The sequence below is a fragment of the Notolabrus celidotus genome, chromosome 21 (genome assembly GCF_009762535.1).
Source record: "Notolabrus celidotus isolate fNotCel1 chromosome 21, fNotCel1.pri, whole genome shotgun sequence".
Taxonomy (NCBI): Eukaryota; Metazoa; Chordata; class Actinopteri; order Labriformes; family Labridae; genus Notolabrus; species Notolabrus celidotus.
Window position 1 is genome coordinate 14,712,304 of NC_048292.1, and position 14,212 is coordinate 14,726,515.

General features: G+C 41.8%; 1 protein-coding gene across 12 annotated transcripts in view; it reads right to left on the reverse strand.

Annotated features, from left to right (window-relative positions):
- Window positions 1–1,541: 1,541 nt before the first annotated feature.
- impdh1b (IMP (inosine 5'-monophosphate) dehydrogenase 1b) overlaps window positions 1,542–14,212 on the reverse strand; it is a 30,873-nt gene continuing 18,202 nt past the window's right edge. For all 12 annotated transcript variants that reach the window (XM_034672951.1, XM_034672949.1, XM_034672950.1 and 9 more), the window contains 12 exons: window positions 11,925–12,026; window positions 11,745–11,819; window positions 10,997–11,203; window positions 10,809–10,896; window positions 10,513–10,712; window positions 9,234–9,324; window positions 8,964–9,059; window positions 8,382–8,525; window positions 5,749–5,893; window positions 5,521–5,664; window positions 5,355–5,438; window positions 1,542–3,719 (listed from right to left, as the gene is read on the reverse strand). In XM_034672951.1, the coding sequence (XP_034528842.1) occupies window positions 3,698–3,719; window positions 5,355–5,438; window positions 5,521–5,664; window positions 5,749–5,893; window positions 8,382–8,525; window positions 8,964–9,059; window positions 9,234–9,324; window positions 10,513–10,712; window positions 10,809–10,896; window positions 10,997–11,203; window positions 11,745–11,819; window positions 11,925–12,026 (1,398 nt within the window). In that variant the 3' untranslated portion in view covers window positions 1,542–3,697. The remainder of the gene's footprint in view (window positions 3,720–5,354; window positions 5,439–5,520; window positions 5,665–5,748; window positions 5,894–8,381; window positions 8,526–8,963; window positions 9,060–9,233; window positions 9,325–10,512; window positions 10,713–10,808; window positions 10,897–10,996; window positions 11,204–11,744; window positions 11,820–11,924; window positions 12,027–14,212) is intronic.

Sequence of the window (14,212 nt, forward strand, 5' to 3'; positions counted from 1 at the left end):
TTCATCTCTGTGAAATGTGATGTGATTTTGTCCGTCATGATTAGGGTTGCCACCCGTCCCGTAGAATACAGAATGATCCCGTATTTCACACTTATACATTGTGTCCGGTTTTGAATCAATACGGGACTCGGTTTGTCCCGTATCTCCAATTTGCCTTGAACGCAGCACCATGGTGGCGCATGGTGACCTGTCGGACGTGTGACAGCATGCTGTGGGAGAGCAACATTCCCGCAATATCAGGACCAACAAATACCAAAGGGCTGTCTCACAGTTCTTCGTACCTGAAGCATCCCCTGAGCAGATACAGTAAGCTTATTAATAAATAATAATGCGTGATTGATTTGGAAAAATTAATCCTACTAGTGAATCAACAGTATGAGATGTTAAAAAGGGGTAACTTATGTTTAAGCTACCACTTAATATATTTTCGTAGATAGGTTATTTCAATACATCAATCAATGCATCAATACAATAAGAAAAATAATTCAATACAATATTGATAGTACCATTCATGATTTCATGAGAAAACTATAAAAAGACAGACTGGACACAATCATTTAAAAAATACTATAAAATCCTTACCGTTTATTTATGTACAAATCTGTTATCTTACTCCCCCCTATAGGTCACAGCAGCTGAGTTGACACAGGTGTACCACACAGTCAAGCACAACCTCAGCTACAACAGTTCAGACTGTGGACACAAACTTAATCAGGAGATACTCAGTGATTACAAAATTGGAAAGAAAATGTTTTTAGGGAGTTAACTATGGTGCATTTACTCAAGTTGTGTGACGTGTATTTAATTGTTGTATCTGCTTTTACACAGTTTATGTTTGCAGATATTTTCTAAAAATAGTGTGTTTATAAAGTACTTCAAACTTTAACAGATAGTTATTAAAACAATGTCTTGATTATGATTTACCACAACTAGTGCCCCACCCAAGCGGCAACCTCCGGTCTAAAAATATGAGTCAATGCGGAAGTGTTAAAAGCTGCAGTTCATCGAGGATCCGCTTGAGGCTGGCTCCGGAAGTACCAGAAGTCACATACACATGAATGGGGAAAAGACGATCTTTGCAGCATTAATAAACATGTTTACAGCCTGGTACAAAAGATGAGTGTAGTCTGAATAGCTAATTTCTCGATGTCCTCTCACTGTGAGGGGGGTGAATTTTTTTCTAATTCGGCAATTTCGAAGATATTGAGATTACTAGTCTTCCAATGAGAGGCACAGCTGCCTGTGGGAACACTGCAGCTGTTGGCTAGGAGGCTCAAAGCCCGCCTCTTTACGTCACACTGGCTCGACAGAAGCAATATGGCTGCCGCAGCCGATTGGTCTCAAAACAGCTCTTCAGAAACAGATGGGTGACGTCACGGATACTACGTCCATATTTTATACAGTCTATGGCCCCACCCCACTATTTAGGCCATTGGTGGTCATGCCCCTGCAGAGTGGCACCCCAACTCCCGGGGGTGTCCTTTATTTTTCTGCTTGGAATGTGGCAACCCTAGTCATGATTAATGAAACAGTAGTCGATGCACAGTTTGATTTATTTATTCTTCTTTACCATATTGAACAGCAAAAGCAACATTTCCTGTGTTGAGTGTTTTACTGTAAACATGTTCTGAAGTGAGGTTACTCAAAACTCCGAAATGAATCGATTGAATACTGAGTGTTTTCCATCTAAAAAGCTTTTTTCTTCTTAAGGTTTTGGTTGTCCATTGCAAAAGCTACCGCTGCAACTGTGGCTGCTTTTGCAATACACTGAAGCAGAACTCATAAAAAGTGCAACACTATAAAAAATTGTAAACTAATCTCCCATTCAACACTATATTTGGGCTTTTTAGATGTACTAACATGACTCAGCACTTTACAAATAAGACATTCTCTCTTGGATTTGCTCTGTAGATGGGTGATCTGAGAACAAGCAGCAGTCATTTTCAACTGAACATATAGGCATATATTTCTCCATATATTTTCCATGTACATTTTCTTGCAATTTTTGTCCAACTGCAAGGCTTTTTGTTAGTCAAGTGAACCAAAAGCAGGGCAAAAAAGAGAACTATTATCAGCAACTCAACACTTACAATCTGGGACATTTTATTTAAAAAAAAAAAAAGTTACATCTGGCAAAAAGAAAATATGACACATCCAGTATGAAAATGTTAGAAAAGCGTACTCCTACAGAAGCCGAATGATAACGAACACGACGTGCTGTTAAAAAGTAAGAAAAAGGGAGGCGACAGGGTGTCTAAGGTTTTGCATTTTCACTGAGCTGGCATGTGCAGCCTTCATCCGTCCCCGTTTTAAAGGCATATCTCTGGTAAAAAAAAAAGAAATACATCAGAAATAAAAAATACACCTATTAAAAGAGAACCTAAACCACGCTGAAGACGCAGGAATGAAACGAGTGACAAGGTAACGAGCGGCTTGTTGCGCTAAATTTGGTTTTGAAATTACAAAAACAGAAGAGTGTCAGAGGAAGTGTATGTACACTTGGCAGTATGTATGCAGATACACCGAAGCAGAGTATAAATACAGCCGTGTTTGGCTTAGTGAAAAAACAAACATGCATATCAAAAACACTTCATGCTCAATTTGAAGCCTCCCAAGACTATACATGTTCATATAAAGGTTGTCTTATTTAAAAGTATTCAAATTACGGGCAGAGAAAACGTCCTCATTCTTGATTGATTTGATGCATCGCAGGACTTTCTCTATCAAACATACCTGATCTTCATCTTTTGGTCCCCTTCCATGCTTAATATATGAACACAATGCAGTGGGATGGGACTCTAGTTAGTTATTTGGCTCAGGACGTCTCTGAAGGGAGAATAGAAACCCACAGAGGTAAACACTGTGGGTGTGTCTGCTTAGTGTAGGCGACACTGCAGGATGCAAAGTCGACGGGATAAACATGGCGGAAATTTCGTACCTCAGGATCCACAATGCATGAAGAAAACAATATGTGCGAACAGGTACTGTAGCCTACACCTGTCATGGATTCTAACGCAAAAAAGGTAACAATGCAATGATTCACTGACACACATAGACACAAGTGTTTCTGCACATATGTTCTTGTGTGTTTAAGGGATGTGAGAGGTTTGCGAGCTGGTTAGCTTGTATCCGCAAAGAAGCCAAAGAATTTGCTGATAGATTTTGCACCATGGCTGTTTTAGATTCACTACTATAAGCAGGGCAAATACACCAAGTGCACCTTTGATTTGTTAGTCCCAGAACTCATGGATAACTACCACACACACACTCAAGACACACACTACCCTCCATTCGCCAAACTCGCACACTTCTTTCTCTCGATGCTATGAACATACGTGCGCAACATTTGGGAAATCGGCTGCACGTTCAAAGACACAGGCGTACGTCGTTCTGAAAACCCTGATGCGCCGCTTCTCGAGTGCAAAATCCCAGGTGTTCCGAAAGCCGGGTGTCAGTTTGATGGTTCCCTCACGTCACTACGGGGGGGGAGGGGGGGCGTCTTTCCTCCCCAAAGCAGCTGGTTTGGATCGTGTTTAGAGAGGGAGAGAGTAACAGCGGGTACGATGCAAAGGGGAGGGTAGAGAGGGTGTAGTGGGTGGTGCGTATTCTTTTTTTTTAGTGGCGGTTTCTTATTTGGTCACTGTTAGATCGGGTGTGTCACATGCACCGATGGTGTGCACTTCGTCCCCCCCCTTGTTCAGTAAAGCCGCTTCTCGTAACTGTGGAGGCAGGAGAGAATCAGAGAGAAATGAGTTGCTGCTGTGGAGTCACTTCTGTTCAGGAAATTGCATTTTGTTTACCGCATGCATTAAGCACATTGCGAGCCGCTAGCATTGACAGAGAAGAGGAATGTTAATCTTTCAGCTTGTTATCTTTACACCGTGTTCCAAATTATTATGCAAGTTGCATTTTTGTGAATATTTTAAAAACTATGTCAACAGTCGTTTTTAAATTTGTTAGAAAGTCAGATAGTGAATATATTTCTTCAACTGTGTGGTTAAAATGAAGCGTTTTTTCGGCTGTATTTTTAAATGAATGCAGAATCTGCAGAAATGAGGGTGCCAATTATTATGGCAGTTGGTGATAAAAGCATTTAAAATAAAAAAAAAAGTTCAAAGTCTTCTTTATTGTCAAATAAACTGCACTAAGCACTAGACATACTGAGGATTTGATATTACGTTTCTCTCTCAGACCCTAGCAATGACAACAACAACAGATAAACATAGGAAAGCTAGAAAAAGATAAGAAGTAAGCTAACAAAAATAATAAAAAATACAGTTTAAAACAGAGCAAAAACTTTGTTATAGTGCAATTTAAAATCAAAGTGAGTGTGTGCTTTTCAGTCCTGAGGATGACAGAGCTCAGCGTTGATTTGGGGGGGGGTCAGTGACCGGGTTAAGTCTGTGAGTGACCGGTAACTAGGGAAAATTAAAAACTAGGCACCATTTAAATGTTCTATTGATTGAAAATAATATTTACTACAACTGTATTCAAACTTCAACAAAAAACACAGTTTCTTTACATTTATATACAAAATAAAACTGTTAAAGTCTTTAAAACATTTTAAATCTAAACTGTTTCTCAAATTGTCCAAAATAACCTCCTTTTCTTTCAGTGAGGGTCAGAGGTCACTCATTTAGTGAGGTTTCTGATGACTTCTCTGTTGACACTGTGAGCTGTATTCCTTGCCATTACTGTGATGAACGTTTAAAATGATGCCTAGTTTTTAGTTTTCACAAGTTATATGCTCTTATCACCAACTTGCATAATAACTTGGCACGCTCATTTCTGCAGATTCTGCATTCATACAGCCAGTGTACTTTGAAAAGCATAATTTTAACCACACAGTTGAAGAAATATATTCACTATCTGACTTCTTGACACATTTGAAAATGACTGTTGACATAAATATTCACAAAAAATGCAACTTGCATTATAATTTGGAACACGGTGTAAATATTGTGGCAACTACAACCCTGTTTTTATTTGCCAGTGCAATGTTTGAATATACCAACACTAAAGAGTAAGAGCAACATTGGGTACAAGCTGTTTCTAAGCAACAATATGACATCATCAGTAGGAGTCAACATTGAAACAGATTTTTAAGTTCCCCTTTCCGCTTTTGATGACCTGACCTGCCCTCACTGTAGAAACAAACAAGTTCTAACTCTATTCAGAACTGGGAATATAAAACTGCAATTTGACTGCCAAATAAATTACTTTCATATTACAGATCTTAGTGCAGGGTGCTTCTGCTTTACCAGAATGAAGGAGACTCTACATAAGATTTTGGCAGGATTTAATGTGACCAGTTCTAGCAGCCAAGATGTTTTTCTGTGTGCTCTTGTACTTACGAATGGAGACCATGGACTCCTCCCTCCACCTGTGCAGACATGGTGCGCTTCTCAAACTTCAGCTCTCCTGAGTACATCATGGAACTGAGGAGGACAGAGAGACAGTAAGATATAACGCACATCAGAGCAGAGATCTCAGTGATAGTCATGATGTCACGCTTCTCACCGGAGGACAGACAGACTCTTTGCCCCGATGTCCTGGCAGCCGTGCTGGATCCCAGCGATCAGGTAAGGTACGAACTTGTGGATGGAGCCCTTGTCCTGGACCGAGCCTGATACACCCTGGGCTACTTTCACCTTGTCTCCCTCACTGTGGAAACAAAGCAATGAGTTCTCGACCCAGCAATGAAATAAAGCCAGTCTCGAATCTTGGTATTTGAAATACTTCTCGTACCTGAAATAGCGTTTCTGGCTGCTGGTGCTCTTCTCCATGGCGTCCAGGGAGCCCATACCGCGGTACTTTTTCAGCCGCACGCCGTCTGAGAAGAAGTACTCTCCCGGTGCCTCTGTGGTTGCAGCAAGCAACGAGCCCATCATAACTGGAGAGGGAGGAAGAAGAATTAATCTTTGGTCTTTTATTAACCGATCACAGACGCACTGAAGTGATAAAAGCTTTCTTATCAGAGAGACTTGATGTTTTGATTAACAGGCAGTGTGAAGTACTCGATCACTCTTTGTCATCAAGCACAAAAAGACTCAATAAGAAATTCTCTGCTGAAATAAACAAAAATTGCAACTAAATCCATTTTCCTTTATATGTGAACTTTAAGGATGTAACGATACACTCAACCCACGATTCGATTTGAATATCAATTTTTAGTTCACGATATGAATCACTCACAATTCTCTAACGATTTTCAAAAAAACTGGATTGAACTCAAAATTTAAATAACTATTATTTTATTTCAATTCTCAGATATGGACAGTTGCAGTTATTTTTTCTCTTATGTTTCTTTGTAAACAAAGTCATCCTTTTTCATTTTTTAGGTGTGTTGTAACTCAAATAAAGCACTGCATACTTTTTTCAGCATCTTGCAAAAAAACTAAAATCACCATACAAAAATACCTTGCGGGAAAATGTCAGAACAATTATAGAGAAATGGAGAACGAACGATTCCCAAATGAAAGTATTAAATATTAAAACAAATAAGGTAAAGCTCTTTGAATTAGGGATGTCAATTTCAAGTATTCTCCTTGATCGATCTTTGGAAATGTTAACGATCAATTATCGTTTAATCATTAAAAAAAACGTAAAAGATTTCCATGTCAAAAAGAATGCCAAATGCATTTTTTTCCCTTCTTAATGACACAATGTATATAACTGACAGTATTAAACAGCTAAGGATCATATTGAGGTGTTCAAAATTTTAAACACGCTGAATATCAACGTGAGGAGCAGGCTTATAAATAATCTCCGTCTAAGACTCAGACCACAACATGTGGATTTACTGCAACAGGACAACTGAACAGGATCATATTTCAGGCTCAGAGTGTCCAGTTTTCTGTCTACTCGTACTTATTGAGAAAAATAAGCATGTGAACGCGGTCAGGTGTCAGCCAGGAGCGCAACCAGGTCAGAATCAGTCCAGCAGCAGAGAAAAAAAGCGCTCATGGAGACCGGTCACTCAGCTGCAGCCAGTGGCGGTTCTAGACCAATTTTACCAGGGGGGCCAGGCTGGGGTCAAGAGTGTTGTCAGAGGGACACATTCAACCCTGACAAAAGAGACTGAGAAGGGCGAGGACCGGCTGAGAACAAACATCAGTGCATCCCTTTATACTAGACATATATACTACTGTGTACGATATCAAAACGCAGACTGACAGCAGCTGTTTGGATGTTTACACTCAACATGAGTCCCTTAGCGCTCTAATGGACTGGAAGCTTTTTTTATTGGATAATATTTGTTTGGTGTGGAGGGGGGGCCACAGGGGGGGCCACAGGGGGGTCCAGGTTCAGTTTTAAAGGGGCACCGGCCCCTGTTGGCCCCTCCCCAGAACCGCCACTGGCTGAGCATCTCCGCTGTGTGCTACACCTTTAGTCAGCTGATTCTGAAACATGCTTTAAACTTAAAACACCTCCACTCAGGGAGTGACGAGAGAGCGGCGAAAGAGACTTAATGATGTTGAACAAGCGGAGCTTAATGCAGAAAGCACCTTCGACTGTTTAAAAATAATATCCCGATACGAATATTGTTGAATCGATTTTAATCCACCCTTATTTGTATTGGTTTTTTACCGATTTGCGACATATATCGTTACATCCCTAGTGAACTTAGTTTGTTTTGTAGTTCTACAGTTCCCTTGATGTGTCTGAGTCTAGTTTCTATGCTAGCCTTTTACAGATTTCTACCAAACCTACACACACACATGCTTTTACATTTTCTTTATTAGCCTTTTTTTTTTTTTTTTTATTCTCCAGTAAAACAAACAAATGAACCACTTTCACATATTTTGGAATTGCCCAAAAATCAAGTCATATTGGGGGGGGAGTAATTAAGGCATTACAAAACATTTTTGGAGCAGGGATTGACTGCTCATTCTCATCAATTTATCTAGGTAACATCGCAGCCCACCTCTCAGTTAAGGTTAAATACTTGATAAAGATTTTATTAGCAGCCAGCAAAAAGGCCGTGACACGAAAGTGGCTGCAACCCAATCCTCCAACAGCGACTGAATGGATAGATATCGTGTCTAGTATTGAACATATGGAAAGAATGACCTACTCACTAAACCTTAGAGCAGAAAAATGTTTGCATTACTGGGAAAAATGGACTGTGTACGTAGCATTGAGGGATTAATAAGCCATTACTGTATGAACTGACAGTATTTCCACTATTATAACTAAGATGTATAGATGACCTATTGTTTCTGTTTCACTGAGCTGTGCTGTCTGACTATGCCTGTTCACAAAAATAAAGTATTAAAAAAAAATAAAACAAACAAATGAGTAATTGATAATCAAACGTTGAGTCTTCTTTTTTTCCATAACCTTCATCAGTATGTGTGTCATGATCGTTAAATCCTCACCAGTCGATGCCCCCAGGGACAGAGCCTTCACCACATGACCCACAGTCTGAATGCCACCGTCGGCGATGACAGGTACACCGAAGCGCCTCGCGTACTCTGCTACCTTGTACACCGAGGTCCCCTGGGGCCGCCCGCATGCCATGACTAGAAGGTGGAGGAAAGCATATCTGACATGACTGCTATGAAAACAAATCAGGTGTAAAAAACAAACAAACATGAGAGCTCTGGATTAACAGAAATCAGCTTATTATGTAAAAAGCAGGCCGGTGTCTAACAGAGATATTATTAGCTCCATGTCCTTTCTGCTGCATCTTTCCTCCCGTGTTCCCATTGGTGGACGTGACCCAGTCGGAGCATAGGAGGCCGGTCACCATGGCAACACCGAATGGGGCCTTGGCAGATTACCATGACAACTAGGAGTGGTCTCAAGGTATCTGTTACCATTAGCAACTGATAGCTTTTTTCATCTTACTGTAGCTCAATCCAGATATAAAGCAGATACAGCTAGGGCTAGTTTCCCCCTGTATTCAATCAGCTGTGTTCATGAGACAGCTTCTTTTAAAAAACAGTGGGGGTGATTACCTTCCTGTGTGATACAGATGGAGCCGCAGCCCATCCCGACTCTCAGAGCGTCCACACCAGCATCGATCAGATTCTTGGCCTGGGCTGCTGTAACCACTGTGGGAGGGCAACAAATGAATATCATTAATAAGACTGTTAAACCTGGAGGAAGACAGAAAGTACCAAAAGATAAAAACAACACTACATTTTCACTGATATTTACACACTTATTGATGCAACAGCACTAAAAATAGACGTTAACTTCACTGTCATCTATCACAACAAACTCACCATTTCCTCCTGCCACTTGCAAGTCTGAATACTTCTGTTTAATATAATGTATCATGTTGATTTGATACACTGAGTTTCCTTGTGAAGAGTCCTGCAGAGGCACAAAAAGTCAGGGTTAAAGTACATAAAAGTGATCTGTAATGCAAACCCAATTACCGTAAATGTCAGTGTAGAAGACACACTGTTTTTGTCATGAGCTGCGACCACTATACTGGTTTTAAAAAACAGAGAGAGGTATTCTGCTGTGTTACACTTTTTTATCCAGAAGATGGCGCATGAGGAAGAAAGGCACCTCTTCATTGGACACAGCATGCTGGATACATAGTGCGATGGATCCGTGTAGTGTGTCACTTTTAACACTAACGCCCTCATCAGGTCTTAATCATGCATTAAACAAAAACAATGGTTTACTGCCAGAAAACGGTGGATTGCTCTCTCTCGGTGGGGAGCGAGACTTTGCCCCAAGTGGGGGAGTTTAAGTATCTCGGGGTCTTATTCGTGAGTGGGGGTAAAATGGAGCGTGAGATCGACAGGCGGATTGGTGCAGCGTCAGCAGTGATGTGGGCGTTGTATTGGACCGTCGTGGTAAAGAGGGAGCTGAGGCCGAAGGTTAAGCTTTCGATTTACCAGTCGGTCTACGTTCCAACCCTCACCTCTGGTCAGAACGCAGGGATTATATCTCCCGCCTGGTCTGGGATCGCCTCGGGATTCCCCAGGAGGAGCTGGAAAGTGTTGCTGGGGAGAGGGATGTCTGGGTCGATGTGCTTGGACTGCTACCCCCGCAACCCGACCCCGGATAAGCAGAAGAAAATGGATGGATGGATGGTTTACTATTAAGTAATTAAAAATCCTTAATAGAAGACAACAAGGGACCAGCGGAGGGAGATAGTACAAGTCTCTGTGAATCGGACGCGGCAAAAGGACTCATGCTTATCAGACAGTATTCAAAGCTATTGCACGCAGAGGTAATCTACCACAGCAGTAGCTAGCAAGGTGGCGAAAAAAGATGGTAGCTGCCAGAAAGAGCTACACATCAGCATTAAGAATGATCAATGCTGAATGCAATGGTAGTTTTCTAGCAGGAGGCAGTTTAAACCCTCATTCCTCTAGAAGCCTCGCCAAAACAGACAGGTGAATTTCATATTCCATGTTTTACGATGAAACAAAGTTCCCAGTTGTATTCTTAGTCATGTCATTTCCAGGGGTGACCAACCATGACTTCAACTGTCTTTCATAAAGCTCAATCTAACGCTAATTCACCCATCAAATGTGTACCCACCAGTACGACCACATCCACTCCAGCCTGCACCAACAGGTCCAGCCTGTACTTGTCGTCCTCCCTGGTGCCGATGGCGGCTCCGCACAGCAGCTGTTTGCGCGAGTCTTTGGAGGCCAGCGGGTAGTCCCTGTTCTTCTTCAGATCTGTCCTGGCGATGATGGCCACCAGTTCATCGTTGTTGTTCACGATGGGGAGCTTACCTGGTGACAATGGAAAGGAGAAGTTGAGGTTGACGAATTATACGAAAGAGAGAGAATGAGAGGGAGGGGCCAAATTGCTGCTGAGCTGTTATTCACCTTTCTTACTGCGCTGTAGAATATCATTGGCTTCTTTCAGAGTAACACCCGCCGGAGCAACAACCAGCTCGTCCCTCTTTGTCATGGCCTGAAAAGAAGGAGAAGAAGGAGAAGAAGGAGAAGAAGGAGTGATGGAAACTCTATAATCACTTTGGGCATTCACTTACCTAAAAGTCTAAATGACTCACCTCCTCTAGAGGTCTGTCGTGGTCTTTTTCAGAGAGGAAGTCGATATCTCTGGAGGTGACGATGCCCACCAGCTTGCTGCCCATCTTGCCCGTCTCCGTGACCGGGATGCCAGAGAAACCGTGTCTTACTTTGGCCTCGATCACGTCTCCTACTGTGTGGCGTGGACTCATCACGACCGGGTCTGTGATGAAGCCCTGCTCAAATCTCTGGGAAAAAGAACAAAAAAAACATCCATTATTATTTGTTTTTTCTCTTAAAATTTGTGCAAAGCAGCGCACGGATTTGGCCTAATGGTTAATTGCGGCCTGGGTTCGATTCCAGCCTGGATTCTGTCCTCTCTTCTCTGAATAAAGGAGTAAAAGCCCTAAAAATACAGCTTAAAAATAAATTACAAATTGTGCAAAAGCAGCGAAAAACCACACACACAGGACATCAAGTGATGAAAAAACATTAATAAGCACACACAACAAAACTTAATTAGCTTAAACAAACACACACACGATAAATATCACACACATGTGGAAGACAATTACCATAACCTAAAGAGGGACAGGACGAGAGATGAGGTCAGAAGGGAGCTTACAGAGGTTGTTTGAGGCTATACTTCAGTCCGTTTAGAAGACAACAATAAGACAATTAACACACTACTACTACTACTATTACTATTACTACTTCTGCTACTGCCATTCAACATCACAAATATTCAGGAAGTGCTTTCTCGTCCATGTGAAAGACACGAGCGCTCACCTTAACCTTGCGGACCTCGTTGGCCTGGAATTCTGGTGTGCAGTTGTGATGAATGATGCCGATGCCTCCCATTAGCTGCAGAATAAAAAAGGAACAACAATGAAAACAAAATCAGAATACATCAGTAAGTGCTTGTACTTTTATGTTCCAGCTGTTTTGGTGATGTGGAGTTTTTCTTACCGCCATTGCAATCGCCATGGCGGACTCTGTGACGGTGTCCATGGGGGAGGAGATGAGCGGCGTCTTCAGTGTGATCTTCCTGGTCAGCGCTGATGTCAGGTCCTAGGATTTACGAGAGAAAGAAAACACTCATTCTAATTTTATTCTTTATTTTATTTAACCTTTATTTCACCAGATGAGACCCATTGAGATCAAGACCTTATTTACAAGGGCGACCTGGCCAGGAGGTCAGCAGCACACGTCAAAATAAATAGCCCAACTCAACAGCATGGGGCATATGTACAGACAGTATGTAGAAACAATCAATCATTTAAAAGTGCAACTTATTTTCAAAATAAGTGCAATTTGTGATCACAAAAACAGCATTTAAAAACACAGTCTGTCTTTCATTTAAGATGGAGCCAAAGGCGTCAAGTGAGAAGATCTGACAGATTCAAGTCCTTCTGGAGTTTATTCCAAGCAGTCGGAGCAGCAAAACTGAACACTCTCTTACCGAACTCTGTCCGAACATGTGGAACACACATTTGTAAAGTGTTGCAGGAGCGCAAGGCATATTGGCTTTTTGATCTTTGAAGATACACACACAAATACAATGGGACCAAGCCAAGAAGACATTAGATGTAGCCAATGTGTATGCTTGCGTACAATCAGGGATGGCCAGTCAGCTTTGACGTAAAGTTCACAGTGATGAGTGAGGCGTGTGCAACCCGTGACAAACCTCAGAGCACAATGATACACACTATTTAAAGACAACAAACATTTAGCTGAGGCTCCAAAGTACAACACATCACCGTAATCAATAAGAGGCAGGAATGTTTCAGAGACTAAAAGTTTCCTCACTCTGAGGGAGAAACAGGATTTTTTTCCTAAAGAAGAAACCTGGTTTCACCTTAAGTTTGGGGACCAGGCTGGCTATATGAGTTTTAAACGAAAGCTCCCGATCGAAAATAAAACCCAAGTATTTATACTTAGAGTTCTATGGGTTCTCTTTTGTCTTTGTTACGTCTTCACAAAGAGAAGTCTGCTTGTTATTCTACACTTTAACCACCAGGGGGCGGAATACACCAGGCTACATAAGGTGATCGCCTCTCTGTCTCTCATTGACAGACACGTAGAACCTCAAATGACACCAAGATAAACTCCAGCAGACTGTTTGTCTGGTAGGATTCAGTGTAGATCTTCAGTACAAAATCTACTTGGCTTAATTTCACAGATGCATTCTGGGAATGTCAAAGAATGGTGCTGACATTTCAAACTAGAAGCCTTCATTGAGGTATGACTCTGATTTTATGATCTCAAAGACTGGGAACTTTTGAAAAAAGCATCATTCTTCAATAAATGTGTGTACGTGCAACCGTTTCAGTTTGAGAATTTGAGGTTTGTATGATAAAGGGTTTCGTTTGGCACCAAAAATTGAATACTGGGTAAGTGAATCTTTGTTTAGATCTATACCACAAGCATCAAAAAGCGTGTTGAGATGTCTTATTATCTGAAATAACTGAATAAATCGTCCTCTTTGGGACAGAAACGCTATCATACTTCAAGAGCCACGTCTTACTCCCACGTCAAACTCATTCCCACAACAGCCAGCGCCACATTTTGTTATCTTCACCTGTGTGTGTGTGTGAAAATAACGACATTCCTCACACATGGGAAACCACCGAATAAGCCCTGCAGCATCCCAGCTTTCCCTCCTTTTATCTGTGACAGACATAAACTATGGACGTTTTCTCAGGACGCTTCATATTCAAGCTACAAGAACGCAGCTGACATCACCTCTCCAAGCTAGCTGAGCACATCTGCACTCACCTGTGAAATTCCCCCCGAGGGTTCGGAAAGAACATCACGAGGCGGGAGAATTTCCCACAACGCTGTCCCCCTCCTCGAGCTCAAAGGCTCAAAGTGTATGAAATGTTTCTGTAAAGTGGACTGAGTCACCGCCAGGACGTGAATGGCTTCGTTCAGAGAAGCAGCCGAGGGCCAAAAGTGGAAGCATTTGTGTTATTTAAGCTTGACTAGGCTCCGGTGAGAAAGTAGGGCAAGACTGGACTCTGCGGAGACGATTAACCCGTGACAACGCAGCCGAGGCAGACAAGTATCTCGCACTGCAACGAAAGCTGTCTCCAACAGTGAGAGATTACAGATATCAATTCAATTAAAAGCCTGCCTCAAATAAAAAAAGGGAGCAGGGGAGAGGGATTTCATCCAAAGCTCTGAGATTAACTCGTCTGTCAGCTGCTGGGAGAAGTGGATGAGCAGCCGAGCGGAGAAGTGTAAACACAAGGGGC